The 23883-nt window shown below is 40.7% G+C and overlaps 1 protein-coding gene across 4 annotated transcripts in view; it reads right to left on the bottom strand.

Annotated features, from left to right (window-relative positions):
* Positions 1-23883, bottom strand: part of STAMBPL1 (STAM binding protein like 1) — a 51385-nt gene that overhangs the window by 5833 nt on the left and 21669 nt on the right. For all 4 annotated transcript variants that reach the window (XM_037497312.1, XM_054690642.1, XM_037497313.2 and 1 more), the window contains exons 2-8: positions 17309-17391; positions 11860-12077; positions 8881-8956; positions 7399-7494; positions 4313-4670; positions 3114-3238; positions 571-708 (exon numbers count right to left, since the gene is read on the bottom strand). In XM_037497312.1, the coding sequence (XP_037353209.1) occupies positions 571-708; positions 3114-3238; positions 4313-4670; positions 7399-7494; positions 8881-8956; positions 11860-12077; positions 17309-17338 (1041 nt within the window). In that variant the 5' untranslated portion in view covers positions 17339-17391. The remainder of the gene's footprint in view (positions 1-570; positions 709-3113; positions 3239-4312; positions 4671-7398; positions 7495-8880; positions 8957-11859; positions 12078-17308; positions 17392-23883) is intronic.

Here is a 23883-nt window from a genome sequence, read left to right as displayed (position 1 = left end):
ATGTACAACATGGTGACTGTGGCTAGTACCTGAGGATCATACACAGCGAAGTTGTTGAGAGAGTAAATGATAACATTTCATAATCACAGTGAAAAATGTTTTTCTTTTTATTATAGCAATATGAGATGAGAGCTAAACCTACTTATACATGTTAATTATTCCTCAGTAGAACTGGAGAAAACAAGCATTCTCAGAAATTTTCCTAAAATAATCTGATCTAGACCCTATAGCAAAGGGAAAAAGAATATTAATAATTGTGTAGTCAAAGCAATTGAGAGTCTGATTAGGCCTCCATTATATTACCTAAAATCATCAAAACAAGTCATCTAATTTCTAAATGTTTCTCTCACTTTTAACTTCGATGGTAGAAAACAGCTTAATATTGCCCTCTCCAAACCCAGATTTGACACAGTTATTCACGGCTTAGCACTGAAGAAGATGCTTTGAACATATGATGACATTATTACACTTGAAAAATGAAAAATAAGCTATTTAAATGAAACTAAATTTTCTCAAGGAGAAAAACAACACAACACAAATGAATAAAGAGACTCAAGAGGTCAAACGTACATGAATCCATCCCAGAGTGAGAAGACCGTGTTGATCTTGAACACTGAATAATTCCTCCACATTCTCCACGTCACAATAGTCAGGTCCCGCAGACTGCCTTGGCACGATTACGTGGGTAATTGTAAATTCATTATGTGTCTAAAAAACAAGTAGCAAAAAGAATAAAAAACATCTGATAGGAAAAACAGAACATGAATAGAAAGCACAATGTTTTCCTGTGGGGGCAGAAAGTGTCTCACCACTGATATCTCCTCCTGCCCCCATCACAATTTAAAAGGAATTCAAAAAGCCCAAACTTGAAAATGTATTATGTGCCAATACTCTGGCTGTTGTCTGGAGCATGAAGCTCATTCTTACAACAGAAAATTTATCATAAGTAGGAATTAGCATCCCAGGCTGGCCCACGGAAGCTTAGTTAATAAATGTCTTATGTTTCACATTCGCAAGGGAAACACCAGTATAAAATAGTAGCAGGGGAAGGGGAGACGGGAGACTATAGTCAAATGATTTTCTGGAGTTACTGAAGGACATTTGTAATGTTTGTGCAGGCTGATGGTCTTGTTTTTATTTTGTTAATAATATTTTGCTTTGAGGGCCTCCCTGCTGGCACAAGGGTTTTAGTCTCAGCACTATGAAGCTATCAGCAGCCACTGCAGTTTGCTCCCCGGGAGCCGACCCACATGGCGCAGCAGACCTCTCCAGTCTCACCCACTGCTCCCCTCAGCAGTGTGTTTCCGTCAGTCCACCTGTTCTGTTCCCCACTCTGTCTCTGGGGAATCCTCTCACCCTCCCATACCTCTGGCCTACACCCCAACTCCTGTATGAATAAATAAACCAGTCTTTAACAAAAACGTTTTGCTTTGACACATATGACTTTTTTCTACCATTGGAGGAACTCAATGAAATTTTCCATAATTAAGGTTACGCTTTGAACTTGCAAAATTAGATAAAGAGAAAGGAAAATCAAATGACAACACTCAGGTGAAAGATAAGAGTTGAAGGAGGAGGAGTGTGGAAGGTGGTCAAATCCTCAGGTAGAAGACGTCTGTGCTGGGAGCTGCTTCTAGCCCTCCATGGTGCCATTTCCCCTCTCATCTTCCTTCAGCCTATATTGCAACTCCTCCCTCCATCCCACGTCCATCTTTCTTAGCTAACTTTGTATATTCTTCCAGCCCAGCATGACCATCACTTCTCCAGGAAACCCTTCTAGATCCTTGAAGACAAGTTTAGTTTCCCAATTACACATTCCCGTGATATCCCACACTTCCACTGAGAGCCCCCAGCCCATTGATAATTAGTCATGTCTGCATCTTCATAAGCATCTTATAAGCATCCTGTGGCCAGGGGCTGTGACTGTTGGAGGCTACTGAATGCCAAGACGTAGCACAGTGTCTGGCACATATAGGTAATTAGTAAAAGTCTGTCAAATGAAGGAATCAATCAATCAATCCAACTAAGTCCAACATAAGGTCTTGGGGAGAAGCAGCCACAGTACACTGTTCCCTGAAAGTGGATCATTCTCCTGTGCTTGTCACCTGTACTACTTCTCTGTCTTGGAGGAAAGTAAAGATGCAGCAGTAGAATACAATAGGAGAACATGTATTGAGCAAAACATATTATTCAGTTAAACAACAGTGCCCAAGCTAAACATATAGGGCTACAAATAATCCTGCATCCAAAAATACAAATTGATACCCAAGAGAAAATAGTAAAGGACACATCCAAAGAACACCATTCATTTCTGTTGAAAAAAGGAAACTAAATACACCTTCATTCTATCTCCTATTTTGACATCGTCTTTCATATTTCTGATAAAATATTTCATATTTAAATATGACCTGTGTTGTAAGATTTCAGTTAGTTGAAGCCACTGCCTTGACCTAAAGAATTCGGCAAAACCTCAGATTATTGTTAAATAACAATAGGTTAAAAAGTAGGTTTATTTTATTTACTTATTTATTTTTAAAGATTTATTTATACAAGCACTGGATACAGTCAGAAGCGCGGGAGGGTTAGAGAATCCACCAGAACCAGAGGGGAGAGCAGAGCAGGCGGACTAATGAAGTACACTGCTGAGGGGAGCAGCGGGCGGCAGGAGAGGTCTGTGCACCATGTGGGACCCTCGCCCCTTGGCCAGGGATAGAACCAGTGCTGCAGAGGCTGCAGGCAGCTTCGCAACCCAGCGCTCAACCGCTGTGCCACGGGGGAGGCCCTAAAAAGTAGGTTTAATGGTATAAATGTATGCGAAACTAACAATTGCAATAGGAATTTGATTTAGAAAACCTGGTTTTGGAAACCCCACCATTTTCCTAAACAAATAAAAATTATGGCTGGATTAATGCTTTACAACAAGCTTTTGAAATTTTACAATGCATTTTTTTCTATGATAATTTCATTAGTAATGACAATAGCTTTATTAAATTAATCTGTCAAGTTAATTTACTAATATTTGTAAATCTTAGGATGCTTTCTGCTCTGCTTAGAACAAGAAAGCCAGTGCTATTGAAAGAATCCTATAGAAGGACATGAAACAAAGACCATACCAGTTTTCCACAGAGTATTCCACAGGTTTCTATTCCTCTCACTGTATTAGATTCTGCAAGCAACAAAAATCTGTGGGAAAGGTCTCTTGATAAAACCACACATCGCAGTCCTTCAACTACTAAATCTAAGAGACAGAAAAGGGAGAAAAGATTAAAAAACAAACCTCACCACCTCCTCCTCCATTCTTCAAAGCTGTTTTGGCAAGCAACTGCAGTTCAATGTCACTATCAAAAATGAAATTATCAGGTGGTCCTCTTTCCACACTTTATCTTAAAACACATAAAGGTAAATGCTTATGAGAAGGAAAGTAAAATTATTCTTTGCATATAAATTAGGAACAGATGAGGCGGTATAAGCACTTTTATGCTTTTGTGTGCTAGTCAACTATTTACATGTGTGTATGTGTTTTCTTTAGCACAAAGCATATATATGCATAAAACATATATACTTATATAATAACCATAGGCTGTATAGAATACATCTTAGATAAAGATTCTTTATGGTGTTTACTATCTGTTACATAAATCTTTATGATGTTGGTGATCATTAACTAAAGACAACACATTTTCAGAAATAATTAGCAGTGATTATAAAATGGTTGCCTATCTTTTAAAATCAATGGGAGCACAAATCCCATCTGATAACATCTGCCAGGAAGAGTCCCCATTTAATTTTGGCAACTTGCCAGCACTGATCTAGGGTACTAAATCAGCACTAATTGTTGGCAGAAACACATAATCCATTTGGTTGTTAACTACCTACGTGTATGAGATCCTCCTAGGCCAGAGAAATGCTACACATTGCAATGTAAATTACTGAGGAATATTCTGGATGAACAATTTTCTCAACATCATCTTCTCTTTCTAGTGTTAACTGTTAACCTTTAAGATTCATGTATTTCCTGATTAAAATACATGAAAGAAAAGATATTTGGAATTTTTCTCTCTTAAAATCTCTGTGCCACAACAAAACAAAGTCTACTGCTTATTGCTTATTAGAGCATCTGTTCTATGGGGCAAATCAGGGTATCTGAATTTCTTGGTTACAGAGAGTAAAAGGCAGCTGGTGTTGGAAAACTGGCTATGTCGTTCACACCACATGATGCACCAAAACTGACAATGAAATGAGACTCCTAGAGGAGCTTGGACAGCTTGGACTATAAGCTTAGCGTCTTGCAGGGGTGCATTTCATCACTTACTCTGAACAGCACTTAGAGTAGCAGCTGGCTTTAAGGCCCTGTTGACTGGAGGAGAGTGGCTGGCCAGATCGCTTGCATCACTTTTATTAGGTTGATCTCCAAGTATATTCAGCAAGGAATTGTTCTGGCACGTGGAAAGACAGGACAAAGCACTCCCATCAATCTGCTCTGACAGCACCGAGGTTTCCTGGCTGGGTATATGACCCCGGGCTAATTCTTGCTTCTTAAGTTGATCTTCGAAAAACAGAAACTGCTCTGATTCTAGCTGCTGCTGGCGCATCTGGGCGATCCGCTTCCTCTCAGCCTCTATCAGTCTCTGATGTTCCAGTTTTTTGAGAATTTCGGCTTTATATTTGTTCTAAAAAATGTGGTTGCCAGAATCAAAGGTTAGTTTCCCAGGCAGAAATATCAAACTGACATTAGATGCTTTTGCTCTTCTCTCAGACAGACATAGCTCAGATAGAAATATGTCTCCAGGGAATCACAATGGAAACAGCACTGGAAAAATGCTAATCTGATGAAGGCAGCAGTTCTAAATTCACTCATTTTGATGAGAGCTAGGCATGGCAATCAAGTCCCCTCCATTCCCCTGTTCTTTTAAATATTAGAAAATCAAGGTCAAGGTTGTCATGCTCAGCCAGACCAACCAGATCATATGGAAAAAATACCTTAGGATTGATTCTATCAGCCTAAACTGCACTGTCCAATAGAGTAGCCATTAGCCATATGTAGTAATTTATATTTAAATCAATTAAAATGAAATAAAAAAATTAGAAATTCAGTTCTGATCCTGAATTCGGTCTCGGTTCCCTTAGCCAGTCAAAGGAAACCGATTTTGAGGAGAAGGAAGGTAGTTTGATTTGTCGACAAACTGAGGAGGGCAGCAGACTTGTGTCTGAAAGACCACCGTCCTGCTCTTTGACAGAGGGTTGGGGTATTTATCCAGAGTTCCAAGGGAGAAGAAGGGGGAGTGGGCAAGGATAAGCCTGTCCATCCTTCAGACACAAGCGTCTGGAGGTTTCGGCTGAGGCCAGCTTGCTTTTGCTATCACCTCGTGTCAGCAATTCAGATGTGATCTTCCTAACAAGGCTCTCTTTCCTCAGAATGTAAGAAAACAAAGTTCGTTAAGCCTAGAGGGTAAATAAAGGAAATGGGAGGGCTTATCTGGTGGGACAGAAAGACAAGTCCTGCATTGCTGCATCATTTTCTCAGCCGTGCTCGCCACAGTTTAAGCACATGCAAGCCACATGGCTGTGGCCTCCATAGCCACCATCACAGGAAGTCTCCTTGCACAGTGCTGCCCTGGAACATTTTGCATTTGACTCTAGAACTCGTACAGTTGGAACTTTATGGAGAAGGAGGATTCACTATGAAATAATTCTCAAAATCATGGCCCAATCACCTCTATCATGAGCCAGGAGTTTGATTAAAAATGAAGGTTCCCAAGCTCACCTGTCTTAACAAAAATATGCAAGCATTATTAGGTCAGAGAATAGAAATTTTTAATAAGTTTCCCAAATGATTTCGATGAAAACGAGACTTTTGGAAAGAGGTGGGTTGGGAGCCCAGTTTTCAGCAGCACTTTGATAAACACACCATCATCCCGGCTTGCTACAGGACACGTTTTCCTATGGCAGGGCTGGAGTTGGATCCGAGATTCTGCATTTCTAAGTCAAGGACAACATTGGTGCTCCTGTAGCAAGAACTGGTGTGTCTATTCAGCTCCTGTAGGAATACAGGTTGCCACCAAGTCCCCCTAGAGATGGCAACATGTCATAAACTGGGGACTGTGACCTAATGGGTATCACTGAATGCGGACAGCACAACAGCTGCTGAGGTGGTCCCAGGAGACAACCACACACAAAACTGAGTGGGGAAGGGAGTCTGCACTGGGCTTTTCTCTCCCTACTATTCTTTGTCTGAGCCCCCAAGGTCATTTCTAGCCTTCAGAGTTCAAATCAAGTTATTAATATTTACACTTAAGGGGAACTTTTGATTTTGATACTTTTTTTTTTTTAAGATTTACTTATTTATGCATATAAGAGTATGGGGTACAGGCCAGAGGTGTGGGCGGTGAGAGCATTCACCAGAGACAGAGTGAGGAGTAGAACAGGTAAACTGACTGAAATACACTGCTGAGGGGGACAGCGGGTGAGACAGGAAAGCTCTGCTGCGCCAGATAGGTCAGCTCCCTGGCTGGGGATCGAACTTGTGCTGCAGTGGCTGTGGATAGCTTCATAGTGCTGCGTCTTAACCTCTTGTGCCACCAGGGAGGCCCCTGATTTCAATACTTTTTTACCACTTAGTTAAAGCACCTCTATCAAACCTGACTTGTGGTTTATGCCCATGGAAAGTAGAGCTAAGTATGTTTAGAGTCAGTGAGACTGAACTAAAAAAAGAATCAGTAAAGGTGACAACTTCTAAAGCAAATAAACACAAAAACAAATAACAAAAAAAAGCAAAACAACCTTTATCACAATGTCATCAACATTAAGAATTCATGTTTTGAACTTAAGAATCCTTAGACTGATCAATTTCTACTTTCATAGCCTTTCCATCTCTTAGATATTATGATCATTTCACTCTTTATTTAATAGCAGTCCAGAAACTATCACCTCTTGGTGATACAATTACATTTGTCTCATATGATTAGTTATTCTTCCATCTCAATGTAATATTAACTGTAATACTTAAGAATCTAATTTACAATTTCAAGGCTTACATAATTAGATATATCAGAAACCATATACTTCTCTCCCTACTTCCTACTGCCTTTATTCATTGGCAAAGAACTGGCCTGGGACTCAAGGTTACATTGGCAAGTGATGGCCAAAACTCTCTATTTGAATCACTATCGGAAATCTACTTTCTAAGCCATCACTTTATTAGATGTTGCAGGAAAATAAAAATACCACATCTTTGTTGCAAATGCTTCACCTGAACATCAACATGAATTTTTTTTATTGCTGTATCTTTAATATTTAATTTAAATACATGTGACATTTGAAAAACCCATCATATGAAAATGAAATAAAAAATATTTGCATAGAAAACAGTCATGAAATAAATGTACCAATTGAACTTACTTTGCTTTGCAAATATTCTTGGTATTCTACGTTATATTTCTTTAAAAGGTCCTTTTTCAATTCATCTGTCCTTGGGAATGCAATCTCCTTCAGTTTCTTTTAAAAATATATATATATACACATTGATTAGTAGGATTTTCAGTATAGTCTTTCAAATCATCAGCTGAGAAAGAAAAACAGCTGGTATGTATATCAGAAGTTAAGACACAAGTAACCAAAGGTGATGGTGGAAAAATAAAACTCACTTTTCTAGGCTCCAAGATATAATGCCTTAATTGGGAGGGCAAAGAACTATCCCTTTTGAAAGACCTTTCTTGACTTCACTGGTAAGATAAGCATTTTGTTTAGACAAGTGCCCCATTTTTGGTAGTGAGTTTCTAACTACACATTTCACAGTACATAAATAATGAGGCATCACAGTCTGAAGGCAGATCAGAGAGCATGGCAGGTACAAATTCTTATACTGGATAGAGTGTAAAAGACAGCTGTTGCACTTTTAAAAAAATATATAGATTTCCAGGCCAAATCCCAGATCCTTTGAATCAAAATGCTTAGTAAAGGAATGGGGGAATCTGGATCTCAAACAACTTCCCTGGTAATTCTATTGGTAGGAAAAGCTAGGAAATCTGCTATAGTGGGTGGAAATCTGCCATAGTGGGTGAAAATCCAAGCACCACCCTGCCCCTTTTTTAGAGATGAGGAAACAAAGCCTAGGGAGTTCCAACTAGCTAGTGGCCCAGTTAGGACTAGAATTCCAGTCTTCTGACTCTAGATAGGCTCTTTCACTGAACTTGCAATCTTTTAATCCTTTATCATCCATCCACCCACCCACCCACTTATTCAACAAGCATAAACAAGAAAATGTATATATTTTTAAAGAATTTTCTCCTACAAGTTGAAAATAAGAATAACCCTAAATAAAAGAGTCATACTGGTAGCCTGGACCTTTGGATTCCATACAGAATTCTCTGAGGTTGAATGAAAGAGCAAATTGCAGGGAAATACTATACAAAGGCATAATAATGAATGATTCTTTAGATAAGGGTGTGTAGAAATTAAGGAGATAGGATGGCCACTTGACAAAATCTGAGTTCTGCTTATAGGCAGCCTCTGGCCTGACATAAGTGGTAGAAGAGCCTTTACTGAGATAAAATATTTTTCAAGAGTTATTTAAAATTTCAGGCTGTGGTTGGCTTTGTACACACTACTTTGACTTCATTATAAGATCAACCCAAACTACTTAAGACAATTACATAAAAACATTTAAAAATACAATTTAGAAGGATATACTCTCAGGTAAAGATATCTGAATATATAAGACAGAGCAAAGATTGATGATTAATAAAACATTTCAGACGTATCCCTTTTTCTCAGGCCCATTTCAGTGCACACACTAAATACTTTATTGACCTATTAGGCTAATATGATAAAAAAAAAAACAAAAGTATTCGGTTCTTTAGGGGAATATCAACCCCCCAATACCTTCATAATATCCTGCTTTTCCGGTACTGCACATTGCTGGTAATCTCGATGGCTGGGAAGTTTTTCTACAAACAAGCTGCGGAAAGAAAAAAACACGTCCTCAGCATTATATGATTAAAAAGTTAAAAGTTCAATGATGATTTCTAAAATGAGAATGAGAGAGACACTTTTCAAAAATGACATGTTTAATAATTTTTTATTTAACCTGTATCCTTTCTGTCAAAGGTTGGTATGAGTTTGGCATTGCTGGGTAGGTAATCTCAGCAAACTAAGCACTGAGATTAAGAGGGTTAAGTTCACCAAGCTCTCTAAATAGACTGTATGGCTTTGGTCTTTATCAGGTCCTGGTTGCTTAACTTAATTGTCTAAATTTGCAAGAAGTTAATTATCTTAAATAAAATGCAGAGCCCAATTTGTATACCAATATAAATCGTTGTTAATTTCACTTGTGGTACACACTGACTACAGTTTTTAAAACAGTATATCTTTTCAACTTCTCAAATGTTCTCTAGTTAAATCCCCAACTGAACTAATGAAATGATTTTCAATTAAATGAAAATGACTTCCAATTAAAACCAGAATAAGGGATTCACTTCAAATTAAACAATTATTGGTAACAGGCAATCCTCCCAACCAGTAAGCTGGGAAATTGGTATGGAAATTCTAAATCCCATTTCTGCTAATTCTTAAACTAGGAAATCTTATTAACAAATATCTATCAAGGGCCTCCCCGGTGGCGCAGCGGTTGAGCGCTGGGTTGCGAAGCTGCCCGCGGCCTCTGCAGCGTCGGTTCGATCCCTGGCTGCTCCCCGGCCACCGGAGGAGGGTCCCACATGGCGCACAGACCTCTCCTGCCACCCGCTGCTCCCCTCAGCAGTGTATTTCGTTGGTCTGCCTGTTCTGTTCCCCGCTCTGGCTCTGGTGAATTCTCTCACCCTCCTGCGCTTCTGACTCTACCCAGTGCTTGTATAAATAAATAAATAAATCTTAAAAAAAAAAAAAATCTATCAAAGCAAAATATATCTTCATGTGGCTGTTTTGATATGCCACTTCCACTCAACATTTTGAAAGTTCTTATACACACTGCACTAATACACTGTTAAATAAGATGCCTTCGAAAGAACCACTAATGGGCCTCAATCCAAATGCGCCAAAATAGATGACTGGATCAAGAAGATGTGGTATATATACACAACAGAATATTATTCAGCAATCAAAAAAGATAAATTCATGCCATTCGCAGCAACATGGATGGAACTAGAAGGAATTATGCTCAGTGAAATAAGCCAGAATGAAAAAGAAAAATATAGGATAGTTTCACTTATAGGAGGAATACAGGGGAACCAAATAAGACATCAGTGTAAAAAAATAATAACAGTACAAAACACAACAAAGCAAAAATGGACAAATATAAATCAGAGACATACTGCAGGGGAGGAGGCGGGAGAGGGATCAGAGGGAGGGAGGGAGGAGCACAGGGGCTGAGGTGATGGTGCACAGGTGCATTGGTGAAGGAAACTCTATGGGGACTCCACCTGAGGGGGTGGGGAGAAACAAATATTGCTTAAAAGTGAACAATGACGTAAAAAAAAATATATATATATAAAATATAAAAAAATTAACTTAAAAATAAAAAAATAAAAAACAATTTATTTTATGAAAAAAATAAAAAATAAAAGAACCACTAACTGGCCTCCCTGGTGGCACAAGGGGTTAAAGCACAGCACTGTGAAGCTATCTGCAGCCTCTGCAGCGAGTTTGATCTCGGCAGGGCAGGGAGCTAAGCCACATGGTGCAGCAGACCTCTCCTGTCTCACTCGCTGCTTCCCTCAGCAGTGTATTTCAGTCAATCTGCCTGTTCTATTCCCCACTCTGTCCCTGGGGAATCCTCTCACCCCCTGCACCTCTGGCCTGTACCCCAGTTATTGCAAGCATAAATAAATACATCTTTAAAAAAATAAAAATTAAGGAACCACTAACTACGATGTGCAGCTGACTGTTCTATTCCATCTCTGAATCAGACCCTTCCTGATTGTCAACTTATCCTCCACTCACAGTTGTTTAAATCGATTTTTGAAAATGCTAATGGATTGCAGATGTTATCAGTGAAGCTGCAATGTGACTCCTGCTCTGATAAATCTGACATTTCTACACAGGGAGGTGGCATGGAATGAGACTTTTTTTTTTTTAAAGATTTATTTATTTATTTATACAAGCACTGGGTACAGTCAGAAGCACGGGAGGGTGAGAGAATTCACCAGAGCCAGAGCCGGGGAGCAGAGCAGGCAGGAGGACCGAAGCACACTGCTGAGGGGAGCAGCGGGTGGCAGAAGAGGTCTGCGCGCCATGTGGGACCCTCCTCCGGTGGCCGGGGAGCAGCCGGGGATTGAACCGCGCTGCAGAGGCCACGGGCAGCTTCGCAACCCAGTGCTCAACCGCTGCGCCACCGGGGAGGCAGGAGACTTTTTTTTTTAAATTTATTTATTTATGCATACAAGAACTGGGGTATAGGCCAAAGGTGTGGGGGGTGAGAGGATTCACCAGAGACAGAGCGGGGAACAGAACAGGCAGACTGACTGGAATACACTGCCTAGGGGAGCAGCAGGCGAGACTGGAGAGGTCTGCTGTGCCATGTGGGTTGCTCCCTGGCTGGGGATTGCACTCATGCTACAGTGGCTGCAGACAGCTTCATAGGTTGCATCTTAACCCCTTGCGCCACCAGGGAGGCCCCAGAACAAGACATTTTATTTGTAGAGTGTTAAAGAGAGACCTGTAGTTTATGGTGTCAGCCTGCTGAGCGGGGCCCCATAACCCCGATTCCCTCCCGACCCCGACCATCTTCCCATCCCTAAACTTCAGAGAGGACGTAGGGGTGCCTTTGAGTACATTGCTTGGTAATTTAAAAGCATTTCATGTTTCTGCAGATTGTAAAATTGGTCTGGATATGAAACACTCCTCTCATCCAAATTGAAGACTTACGTTATAAATTTATTGTAGAGAACAAAGGCATTTTCCAAGTTTCCTTCTTCTAAATACACACATGCCATCCTTTCCATTTCTACTCCAGATCGAAAGTAGCAGCGTGGGGTGATGTCTTCGCTAATACTAATATTACAACCCAGCTTGCTCAGAGCGCGGACTCGCTCTTCTGGACTCAAGGAGACATCCGTATGGTCAGGCATAGCAGCTAACTTTTTCTGCAGAGAAAAATTTGAGTTTCTGATTATGATTAAAATTATGGATGCATTTTCTGTATTATATTTAACATGAATACCTATGGAAATCATTTCATAAGTTAATAGTAACTTAAAGTGAAATATTTTTGCTTAAACATGTGATCTATATACTTAACACATATCTCCAAAGTAAACATTTATTTTTACTGGGATAAGAGCTCTTTTAAGTTTCAGGTGCAAATATGTGGCAGTTCCTGAGTTTGCAAATGTTCTAGCTCATTTTAAGTAAAATATCATTGAGCTATATATGCTCCTGTTTTCATTATGGGCCAAGTGAAGCAGGCAAAGTGATGGATGCCTATAAAGGTAGGACTCAAGTCTTCCTCCTCTGAAGGATCTCCAAGAGGCAGCTTAGATTTAAAGTTTCTGTAAGAATTCAATTCTATTCCCGAGTATATGTTAGCAGGCAGACTGAGGGGCACCCCGGGGCACTCAAACTTGTGTGCTCCAAAGGGATTCTTCCGTTCACCACATGAAAACAAAGCATATCCCTAATGTGAAAGATATTTAACAGAATGATTGTACATAGAGAGGGAAGAAGAGAAGGGATATAGTTTCCCAGTGAAACACCTAATGGATGTAATTTTCCAGTGAAACATCCCCTTGTAGGCAAATGTCCAGCTAAACAGGCCTGGCCCAAAGGGGGGGCCGCTGAAGCCCAAAAGCTTGCCACAGTCTGAGATACCTTTGGGTGGGGACCCATAGGAAAGGGGTAGAAGGGACCAGGCAAGTCTGGAAGGAAAGGAGCAAAATCAAATAACAAGTTAACAGCTGCTATTATCAGCCTCCTCAAGTGTCTCTTCCAAATGTTTCTACGTTTCTTGACTCCACAGGTCTCTTCCATGTCCCACCCCCAATATATACTCCCCTTATCCCATGTTATTCGAGGGCCTTCATCATAAATGGATGTTGGACTTTATCAAATGCTTTCTCAGTATCTATTGATATGATCACATGGCTTTTATTTTTCTTTTTGTTGATATGATGACTTACATTAATTGATTTCCGGATGCTGAACCATCCTTGTGTCCCTGGAATAAATTCCATTTGGTCATGATGTGTAATCCTTTTGGTGCATTGTTGGACTCAGTTTGCTAAGATTTTATTGAGGATTTAGGGTAAATGGCCTCTGGTTTTCTTTTTTTGGGTTGTCTTTGTTTGGTTTTGGCATTTGTGTGATGTTGACCTTGTAAAATGGTAATTATTTCTTCTTTCTCAATTTTTTGAAAGTTTTTGAAGGGTAGGCATTAGTTCATCTTTGAATGTTTGGTAGAACTTGCTTGTGAAACCATCTGGTCCTGGGCTTTTGTTTTTGGGAGGGTTTTGAATATTGTCCAAAAATTAACAATGATGTAAGAGAATAAATAATAAAAATATTGGAAATCTTTGCATCTCAAAAGGCATGTTCATGTTATGAACATGAAAATGCAAAAAAATTAAAAAAAAAAGGCAAATTCCTAACAGGCTTTACATATTTACAGACTCAGAGTCTCCCAGATGTGGGAGGGTGTTCCTCCAGGCAATTAGACAGGTACAATTTGAGAAGCACTGCTTTAAACCATTGTATCCTTCTTTACTGCTCCATAAATGTAGTTAGCCCAGAGCAAATTTAGCTTCTCAAGTCACCCTCATTCAGTCCAGGGTAAGTTGTGAGTCTGACTACAGTGTGGACAGAGCATTTGATTAAGGTTGGTAGAGAGCTAAAAATGAAATCAATTTATTCTGGCAATGAATTAATAAGCCAACCTTCAGGAGTGGGGTGTAGTGATATGCAGATTTTTCAAGGCCAGCTGCTCTACTTTGGTATTAATTTTATAGCAGATAGAACCCTCGGGACCTGGGATGATTCTTGTTTCTAAAACTTTAATATATAATCAGGGAGCCAGAAACTTGAATCTCAAGGTCCCACTAAATTAGAAGTAGGCCATGCCTTGTTCACCTTCTATTACTCTTTTGACTCGGCCTAAAGCAATGTGGATACCCCTCAACCCTGACCTGGCCTGCCCTGCCCTAAGATCCCTAGCCATCTCTCTGTGAGTGGGCATTTAAGCCAAGTCACTTTAGAGGAGGAGGATTAAGAAGATGTACCAACTCCCACATTCTCCAAGTCCAAGTGACAATAATGAAGGGCATACTTGATTTCGATCCTCATCCGGCACTTTAAATCTGTTCTCACTTGGTCCAGAATTCTGAGATCAGAGAGGTGACAGCATCCCTGTGCAGGCCATTCTTGAGTGATTTTATCTTAAATGACAGCCTGCTTCCTTCTCTCCCAGCTGTGCTGCCCTGCTCTTCTAATCTCTGACTTTCTCATTTCAGAGAAACTGTTGGAAGTGTCTCCACACCAGAGGCAGGGATGGAGCTGAGGAACTCTGACTCTTGGCTCTGGTGTTTCCACCTGATAACATCATGAAACATAATGGTGTTTCCAGGACACACTGGCGTTTCCATCTGAGAAGACCCCACAGCAGCACATCGCTGACCTTAACCACACTGAACAGCAGAACTCAATAGCGCTAAGTGACAATAGTGTTCTGCCACCACAGACGAATGTTTCAATGACATCCGAAAATGACCGGATAAAACCATGGAAGTCAGGGCAATTTCAAAATTGCCAGCCTTCTCTGTATTTTATTAACATACAGTCCATGCTGAATTGTAATTATTTGCACACAAGTGATTTTGCCTGCTTATGGACTCCTTTTGAGGGAATGGAATCACTTCCTATTAATCTGTGTTCCCTGGACTCTAGCACATTCTCTCCAAGTCAGATAATCAGTAAATGTATCAAATAAAGGAAGAAGAGAGAAAAGGGAGCAACATGATTATAATTAGACTATCTTTAACCTGAAGATTAAAATAAGATTTCATTTTCCTTTACTGAGGTCCTATCCTTCCCAGATATAAATTGATTTCAGACATTTAAGTCTTTATTAAGCTATAATGTTACATTTGCATATGAGCGACTTGGACAAAAACACAAGTTTTCCATATGCAAAAGCCTTCATGTTTATTTCACATTGATAAGCCAACTAAAATTTCAGTAGTTCCTATAAAATGTTCTAAAAAACACATAAGCACTCCATAAGGATTAGTCTTTCCGGGCCTCCTCGGTGGCGCAGCGGTTGAGTGCTGGGTTGCGAAGCTGCCCACAGCCTCTACAGCGCTGGTTTGATCCCCGGCTGCTCCCCAGCCACCGGAGGAGGGTCCCACATGGCGCGCAGACCTCTCCTGCCACCCGCTGCTCCCCTCAGCAGTGTACTTCAGTCCTTCTGCCTCCTCTGCTCCCCACTCTGGCTCTGGTGAATTCTCTCACCCTCCCGTGCTTCTGACTGTGCCCAGTGCTTGTATAAATAAATAAAAATGAATAAAAAAAAAAAGGATTAGTCTTTCCTCTGCAGAAATGGAAATGGGACAGCCTTGGGCTGACAACACAGGGTTAGAAAGTGAGCAAGTTCCTATAACTCTACTGAAACATACCCTTTCAGCAACTAAGCATCTGTGAGGGACTTTTCTGGTAGAGAGACATGTTTGAGTCCTAACCTAAAATTTCAGAGCAAAAACCAGACCTTTTTCTTCAAGCTCTGGTGTGAGGCTCTGTGTGTGTAGGGTATTCAATATACTGCTCTCTCAAGACAATTCACAGGGTCACAGTGAATGGACGGGTACTAAAGAGGGTCATTGTGGACAGCCATAAATGACTTCTATTTCCTTCAAATCAGCATGTCAGCTCTGGAATTTTCTGATTGTTGAGCATGATAAAAGCACCTCTTGTTGTGTTAGTGAAAAGGTGTATTTTTAGAAGGCAACTAAAGATGGGGGTTGTTTGCCTGAAGAACCAACCATGTGATTGGTGGGTTGGAACTTCCAGTCCCACCCCCAGGCCTCTAAGAGAGGGACTGGAGTTAGAATCAATAGCTAATGGTCAATGAGTTCATTAATTACATCTTTGTAATGAAGCCTTTATAAAGACCCAAGAGGAAGGGGCTTCAGAGAGCTCCAGGGCAGGTACACATGAGATTTGCGGAGAAATGTATGCCTTTCTCTACATTTCCTCCAACTGGCTGTTCCCAAGTCATTTCCTTTAAAATAATCAGTGATCTAGTGAGTAAACTGGTTTCCCGAATTCTGTGACCTGCTCTAGTACATTAACTGAACTTGAGGAGGTTGTGCTGGGAATCTCTGATGTATAGCCAGTTGGTCAGACACACATGTGACAATCTGAGCTCCTTTTGGGTACCTGAAATCTGAGCAGGAAGTTGTGGGGACCTCCAGTCTGTAGTCAATCAGGAGCACAGGTAACTGCTGGGGTTTGTGACTAGCATATGAAAGAAGGGCAGTCTAGAAGGGAAAAGTGAGCCCTTTACCTGCAGTATCTAATGCCATCGCTGTGTAGACAGTGTCCAAATTGAGCTGAATTGAGTTCTCAGACACCCTCCTAGTTGTGTGTGATGTCAAGAAGTCTACATGCACACACACGTGCACACATACCTTCATTGAAATTAGGTCCAGGAACCCTAGCTATCTGGGAATATTATAAATATTGTTTCCAATTTTATAAGGCACAAATGAGAAAATCAGGGGCACACACATGATATCATGTGCCTATATCAACTCTCAAGAGACAGATGTGAGACAAAGAATAAGCCCATGTGATTCCAAGGTGTCTATTATTTCTCCACTTGCCTGTTGTTCCTTCTAAGATGGAGCCAGAAAAAGTGCGTCATATTGGACCATAAGAGGAAGAAGTGAGAAAAACAAGTGTCAAGTAAGCAACATGTTATACAAGGATCCCTAAACCACACCTAGCTAGGAAGCATAAAATGCTTTTTCTTGGCCATTTCAGTACAAGGTCATTTGTGTCTGAAAAGAAGCTGACGCACAAAGAGGCTGAGGTACCTGCAGCAAAATCTGAAATCCTCTCTGGAGCTCTGCTGAGGGACTGCACTCCTGGATTCTGGCCAGATAAATTAAAATTTCACACTTTTGTGGAAAAAATTATTTTAATTCTAGTGAAGATGGCTTCATTAGTCACTTCCTTCAAGGAAAGCACCACACAGATGGTTGAAAAACTATAAGTACTAAATTTCTTGAAGCAACCATGACTCATTTCATTATTTGGCCTGTTTCTGTTCTTCTTTTTTGCGTTTTAACTAATGGCCATATGTAAAAGATCAGTTGGTGCTACCTACCAGAGTGTTGACAGTAAATGGCTGGTCCATGGTGTCCTGTCTATGAAATGAAGTTGTTTACTCTTTCTTCTCAATCACTTCATCTGTTTCAAAGATAAAAAGCAAAACTAACATTATTTTTTGTGAACTCAAGTTTCAAATCCCAATCCCTAGGGTTCTTTCTGCCTCAGAAGACTATGAGTTGAAATAACTTATACGATCTTATTTTTTTTTTTAAACAAACTGCTGGAAATCTCTTCGTGAACACACAAAGCTGCAGGTGGATACGGTTTCTTAAAATGACCTTTAAACATGAAGGTATGAAGAGAATAATCGTCTAATACCCAGTATGAGTCTGCTGGGTGTTATCTTACTTAGGAGTCTATGCAAGGTTATGAAGTGGGTTTACCTTCTGCAAAAGGAGAAAGATCAACTCTGGGGCCATGGACTCTTAGCCCTGAGTCAGTCTGGGCTTAAACTAAAACTTATTAGCTGTGGAAGGCAAACTTCTAAGGTAGTTCTCCTCTTTGGCATCCATAGACCTGTCATCTCCTCACTTTGAGTGTGGACAAGACCTACAATTGGCTTCTAATCAGTAAAGTGTAATAGAGAACAGAGATATTATTCCCATGTGTTACATCATGAGGTAAGGATGAGTAGATTTTATAGATGTATTAAGACTTCTAATTAGTTGATATACATTAATGAAGAAGTAGGTTATCCTGGGTAAGTGTGACCTAATCAGGTGAGACCCTTCAAAGAAGGGGATACTCTCCTGCTGGCCTAGAAGACTTAGGCACCATGAGTTCCATAATTGCAGGAAAATGAAATAACAGTACTCATGTCATATGGTTGTGGGGTGGATTAAATGAGTTAGCAAATAAAGTGCTTAGAATAGTTCCTAGCAATAGTCAATATTATATAAATGTTAGCTTTTAGTAGAATTTTTATTTTGCAACTGAGGATACTGAGAATCAGAGATGTTAAGCTGATATGCTCAGTTCAAATAGCCACTCAATGAAGGGCCTCCTTCCTTTACATGCCAATTTCAGTCAAGCTCTGTATCACCATTTTCCACATTGTCTAAATTTACACCAGCCTTTATATTCCACTAATCATTTACATAACACCAACATCTTGATTCCTTCATTTATGAAATGAAGGAGTTAAGCTTATTCTTTCAAGTCCTAACATCCTGTGAACCCAGAAATATCAGAAATAGATCACTCAACCCTTCCATGCTATTTTCTGGCCTGAATCCATGGTTGAAAAACCCTTCTTGGAAAGTCACTTGTCACATCTAGGCTTTCCTTTCACCCTCTCCAACTAATCCCTGGACTAAACATTGATATCTGAGCTTGCAGATTGTGGAAATACCCAAGAAAAATGACCAGGAGTAGAGTTTAAAACCTGAACTAATTCTGGTACCACTGAATATTAGCAGCCCCATTTCAGGAATTTCTACTTCTCAGTGAGAAGAAATTAACAAGAAAAAAAAAAAAAAGATAAAAAATAAATAGAACAAAATGGCTTATGGGGGCCTCCCTGGTGGTGCCAGGGGTTAAGTCTCAGCACTATTAAGCTATCGCCAGCCACTGCAGCACAAGTTCTATCCCCAGCCTGACAGCTAACCCACATGGCACAGCAAACCTCTCCTGTCTCTCCGCTGCTCCCCTCAGCAGTGTATTTCAGTAGATCTGCCTGTTCTGATTCCCGCTCTGTCTCTGGTGAATCCTCTCACCGCCCCGCCCCACCTATGGCTTACACCACAGCTCTTGTATGCATAAATAAATAAATCTTAAAAAAAAAAAAAAAAAGGCTTATGGGGAATTTCGGGCAGAGTAGGAGAAAAAGGAGACCAAGAAACACTAGCAAGTCATTGACTAGGGTCTTGCAAAAAATCTAAAATTATTTCTTTCAGAGGTTGCTAAGATCCTTAAAAAGAGAACAAATGATTTTAAAAGTTGGAAATGTGAGAACAGCAGTTCTTAAAGTTTACTGTGCCCAAAAATCATATAAACCTGAGATTTATTTAAAAGGCAGGTTCCTGGCACTCAGCCACAAAGGATTCTGAATCCATCAGTTTGAAGCCCAGTAACTGGCACTGACTATTAGCATGTGGCCCAGGTGATTTGGCCCATGGGGGTTTCAAGCAATACTTTGAGAGAGGTTACATTAGAGAATGTATCCATCAACATTTTAGTTGTAAGCAAAGGCCCTCTTGAATTCACAGGATAATGAAGCAATCACAAATTTCCAGAAAAGCCAGGAAAATGAGGTCTGGCAGCTACATAGCCAGTAGCATCACCTCAAATCACAGCTGCACAGGCCTGACAGGTAGAAGAGTCTGCAGCTTCCACCACCAACACTAGTTGCTGCCCTGGAAACTCAGTGGAAGTGTCCAATTGGCAGAGCCTGGGCAGCATGCCTGTCACCGGCTGCAAACTAGTTGAAAACATAAAGATTTAGCACTTTACACTCCATGGCAGGCAGTGGTATGTGCTGAGTAAGAAAAGGTGGATTCAGGACCAGATGGCCAAAATCAACAGTATATATGCTCAAAAATACAACACACTTGTCTGTAAGAGCTTCCAAATGTATGAAATGTATAATTCAATCAATAAAAACACCAGAATTTATTCAAATCCCATCACTATCCACTTCCAAACAATTTTATTTATAATTCAGAAATGGAAACCAACTCCTTTCAAATCCACGATGATGAAAGAAGTTTATACATCAGTAGGTAACTTATATTTTTTGGACCATTTACTACTCGGTGGCAGTAATCTAGTTTTAATTCCTTTATTTGTTAATCCCCAGTCCTACCACTTACAGTTGCAAAAGAAACAATTGCCAAAGTCAACATAAACAGGTCATGTTCTCCAGCTTAATAGCTATCAAGGCATGATATGGGATCCTCAAGATCCTTATAATGGGTCTGCAAAGTAAATATTAGTTTCACAATATTACTAAGTTTTGGGCCTCCCTGGTGGTGCAAGGGGTTAAGTCTCAGCACCACAAAACTATCACCAGCCACTGCGGCACAGTTCAATCCCCAGCCAAGGAGCTAACTCACATGGCACAGCAGACTTCTCCTGACTCGCCTGCTGCTCCCCTCAGCAGTGCATTTCTATCAACCTGCCTGTTCTGTTCCCCACTCTGTCTCTGGTGAATTCTCTCATCCCTCCCCCGCACCTCTGGCTTACACCCCAGCTCTTTCATGCAAAAATAAATAAAATAAATCTTTAAAAATATATATTACTAAGGTTTTTTGCCTTTTAACCATCAATCTGTTCCAGGGGGTACAAATTAATGGAATGCTTACTTGCATATTCTTTTATATTCCTGCTTTGAATTTTAATGTGGTAAATATAAACATATATAATTCATACAAACAAAGCTTTTTAATGTCCTTAGTAATCTTTAAGAATGCAAAGGTGTCCAAAGACCAAAGATCAACTATGCAAACAAATTAAATCAAAAACTCATGATGCTACTTCAATCTAACCAGAAATATAATAGTTCATAAGAATTTACAGGAGGGAAAAATAAATATCAATTATTACCTCCCACTTGTGTTACTAAGATCTTGTTAAAATAGTTAAGAGAACTGAAGGTACAGTAAGATGTACTTTACTTCACTCAGAACCTCAGACCCATAAGAGCAAATAAACATAATGCTATATATTCTACAATTCCCATTCTCTGTTTTGAAAATGGAAATAACAATACATTGTAACACACAGATTTCAGGTGTGCAGCACTATAAATTAACATCCATATATACTACATTAAGTTCAGCTCCAAAAGTTCCATTCTAGGGCCTCTCCTGGTGGCGCAGCGGTTGAGTGCTGGGCTGTGAAGCTGCCCGCACGCAGCCTCTGCAGCACCAGTTCGATTCCCAACCACCAACGAGGGTCCCACATGGCACGACAGACCTCTCCTGCCGCGCCCGCTGCTCCCCTCAGCAGTGTATTTCGTTGGTCTGCCTGTTCTGTTTCCCACTCTGGCTCTGGTGAATTCTCTCACCCTCCCGTGCTTCTGACTGTACCCAGTGCTTATATAAATAAATAAATAAATATATATATATTTTTTAAAAGTTCCATTCTATTCTTCGTCTACAACTGACTCCTTAAACTTGACTTACCACCCCCCTGCCTTCTACCCTTCTGGTAACTACTACTTTGTTCTTATCATCTACAACTTTATTTTTGTTTTATTTAGTTCATTTGTTTGGTTTCTCTATCTACCACATGAGAAAGATCACATGGTGTTTGTCTTTCTTCACCTGACTTATTTCACTAAGCATAATATCCCCTAGGTCCATCCCTGTTGTTGCAAATGGCAGAACTTCATCTTTTTTATAGCTGAGTACTATTGCATTGTGTTTTATATAGCACATCTCCTTTATCCACTGGTCTGTTGATGGGCACTTAGGTTGAATGCTGCCATAAACATGGGGGTGCATATATATATCCCTTTCTAATATTGAAATAAAAGTTTGGGTTAACACATGGCCATCTTGGGAAACTGACTCTTTCCAGGCTTCCCGGGTAGTTAGATGTATCCTTGTCATCAAGTTCTAGCTGTGGGGTGTGAACAAGGAGACTGCCATCAAAGCCTACATCCTGCCCTTGAAGGGAAGGGACATGATCTCTACATGCAGCTCTTTACTTTCTGCCAGCTGGAATGCTGATGTGCAAGTGAGCCATCTTGAGTAAAGAGGATGAGCCATGGCAAATCATGAAGAGAAAAGGAGTATGCTAGTTTGCTTATGGAGCTTAAGAGTAGAAAAGTTGGACAGGAGGCACCACGGAACCAGAAACCTGGCTCCCACAATGCTGGGAGCTGAAGGTGGGGGTAGAAGTGATTAACATGGTCATTAAACCAGCTATAGAAATGAAAAATCCTTAGATGCCAACATCTAGAGCAAGTACCACACTGCTATATAGAGAGAGGCACAGACCAAAGGAAAGAGGATGTGGAGGTTGAGGACCATTAGAGAATCTCTGGTCCTTTTCAAATTCAGCAGAGTTATTCAAAATTAACAAAAGTTGGGCCTCCCCGGTGGTGCAGCGGTTGAGCGCTGGGTTGCGAAGCTGCCCGCGGCCTCTGCAGCACCGGTTCGATCCCTGGCTGCTCCCCGGCCACCAGAGGAGGGTCCCACATGGCGCACAGACCTCTCCTGCCGCCCGCTGCTCCCCTCAGCAGTGTACTTCGGTCCTTCTGCCTGCTCTGCTCCCTGCTCTGGCTCTGGTGAATTCTCTCACCCTCCCACGCTTCTGACTGTACCCAGTGCATGTATAAACAAAACAAACAAATAAATAAATAAAACATGCCTCTATTAAAAAAAAAAATTAAGGAAAGTTAACAACTCTGCAAAACAATGAGCCCCTCTCTAAGAGAACTAAGAGAAGACCATCTCAGTGCAGTCTCTGCACTGGCAAGGGACAACAGTCCTTCTGCCCACCTGTGACTATGCAGGTGCTCCTTGTTGCCAACGCTCTCCCTCTGCAGGGCAGCAAAGGGAGACCTGTGACCATGCCAGTGCTTCCTCTGCTGACCTCCTCCCTTTGCAAAGCAGCAGAGGCAGCTCTCCTCCCAAAAATGCCCACCTGTGACTATGCAGAACTCTCTTGTAACAGACCTGTCCCTTTCGGGGGCAGCTCTTCCTGCCCGCTTGTGTCTGTGCAAACATTCTTTACCCTTTCCTCCCTTTTATAATAAACTTGCCCTTTTTGGATATAACTAACACATCTTTGTCTCATGGAGAAACTTGCCTGGGAAACTCACCTATGCCACTGAAAGGGGAGCGCTGGTGAAACTTCCCAGAGTTAATCCAAGGACCCCACTCTCTGAACCCAACATCTCCAAAACCAACTTCACTCATACTCAGGCCATTATGACAGAGACAAACTGTTATCTTCTCTTCCACAAGAGGAAGGTAATATTTTGTTTGTGTTGAAGCAACTGAACCTGTTTCCTGACACATGCAGTCAGTTTAACCTAAAAAGGATGGTTCAGTAGTGTAGCCCAGAAGAGGCCACCGCCTGTTCTGATAAGGAAATATACCTCCTTTATCACCGCCCCACACAGCACTCCCCGAGTCCGCCTACAACCTTTGCCCTTGTACAGGAAGGTGCTGGACACTCTCCTTCCTCCTCCCCCACCCCCACAGTTCACTTCAATGCTACCTGGCCTGTGAGATTGCACTTACTCATCTAGAAGCTTCAGTCTTCTTCAGAATGAGTACCAGAAAATCCTTCAAACTAACAGATATTATCAACTATAACCACAAGGGCAACATTTGGCTGTCATAAATGTTCAATTTGGTTGTTAAAGTAAAAAAAAAAAAATTAAGTTAGCTAGTAACATTTAAAAATTGAAAGGTTTGGGCCTCCCTGGTGGCACAGGGGGTTAAGCACTGCACTATGGTTTTTATTTATTTATTTATTTATTTATATTTTTTGTTTTTAAAGATTTATTTATTTATTTATACAAGCACTGGGTACAGTCAGAAGTGCAGGAGGGTGAGAGAATTCACCAGAGCCAGAGCAGGGAACAGAACAGGCAGACCGATGAAATACACTGCT

Source organism: Talpa occidentalis, unplaced genomic scaffold (assembly GCF_014898055.3).
Source record: "Talpa occidentalis isolate TD23 unplaced genomic scaffold, MPIMG_talOcc4v2.1 talOcc4.8, whole genome shotgun sequence".
NCBI classification, from domain to species: Eukaryota; Metazoa; Chordata; class Mammalia; order Eulipotyphla; family Talpidae; genus Talpa; species Talpa occidentalis.
The sequence above is the reverse complement of the archived record's forward strand: the minus strand, read 5'-3'. Positions and strand labels throughout refer to the sequence as shown.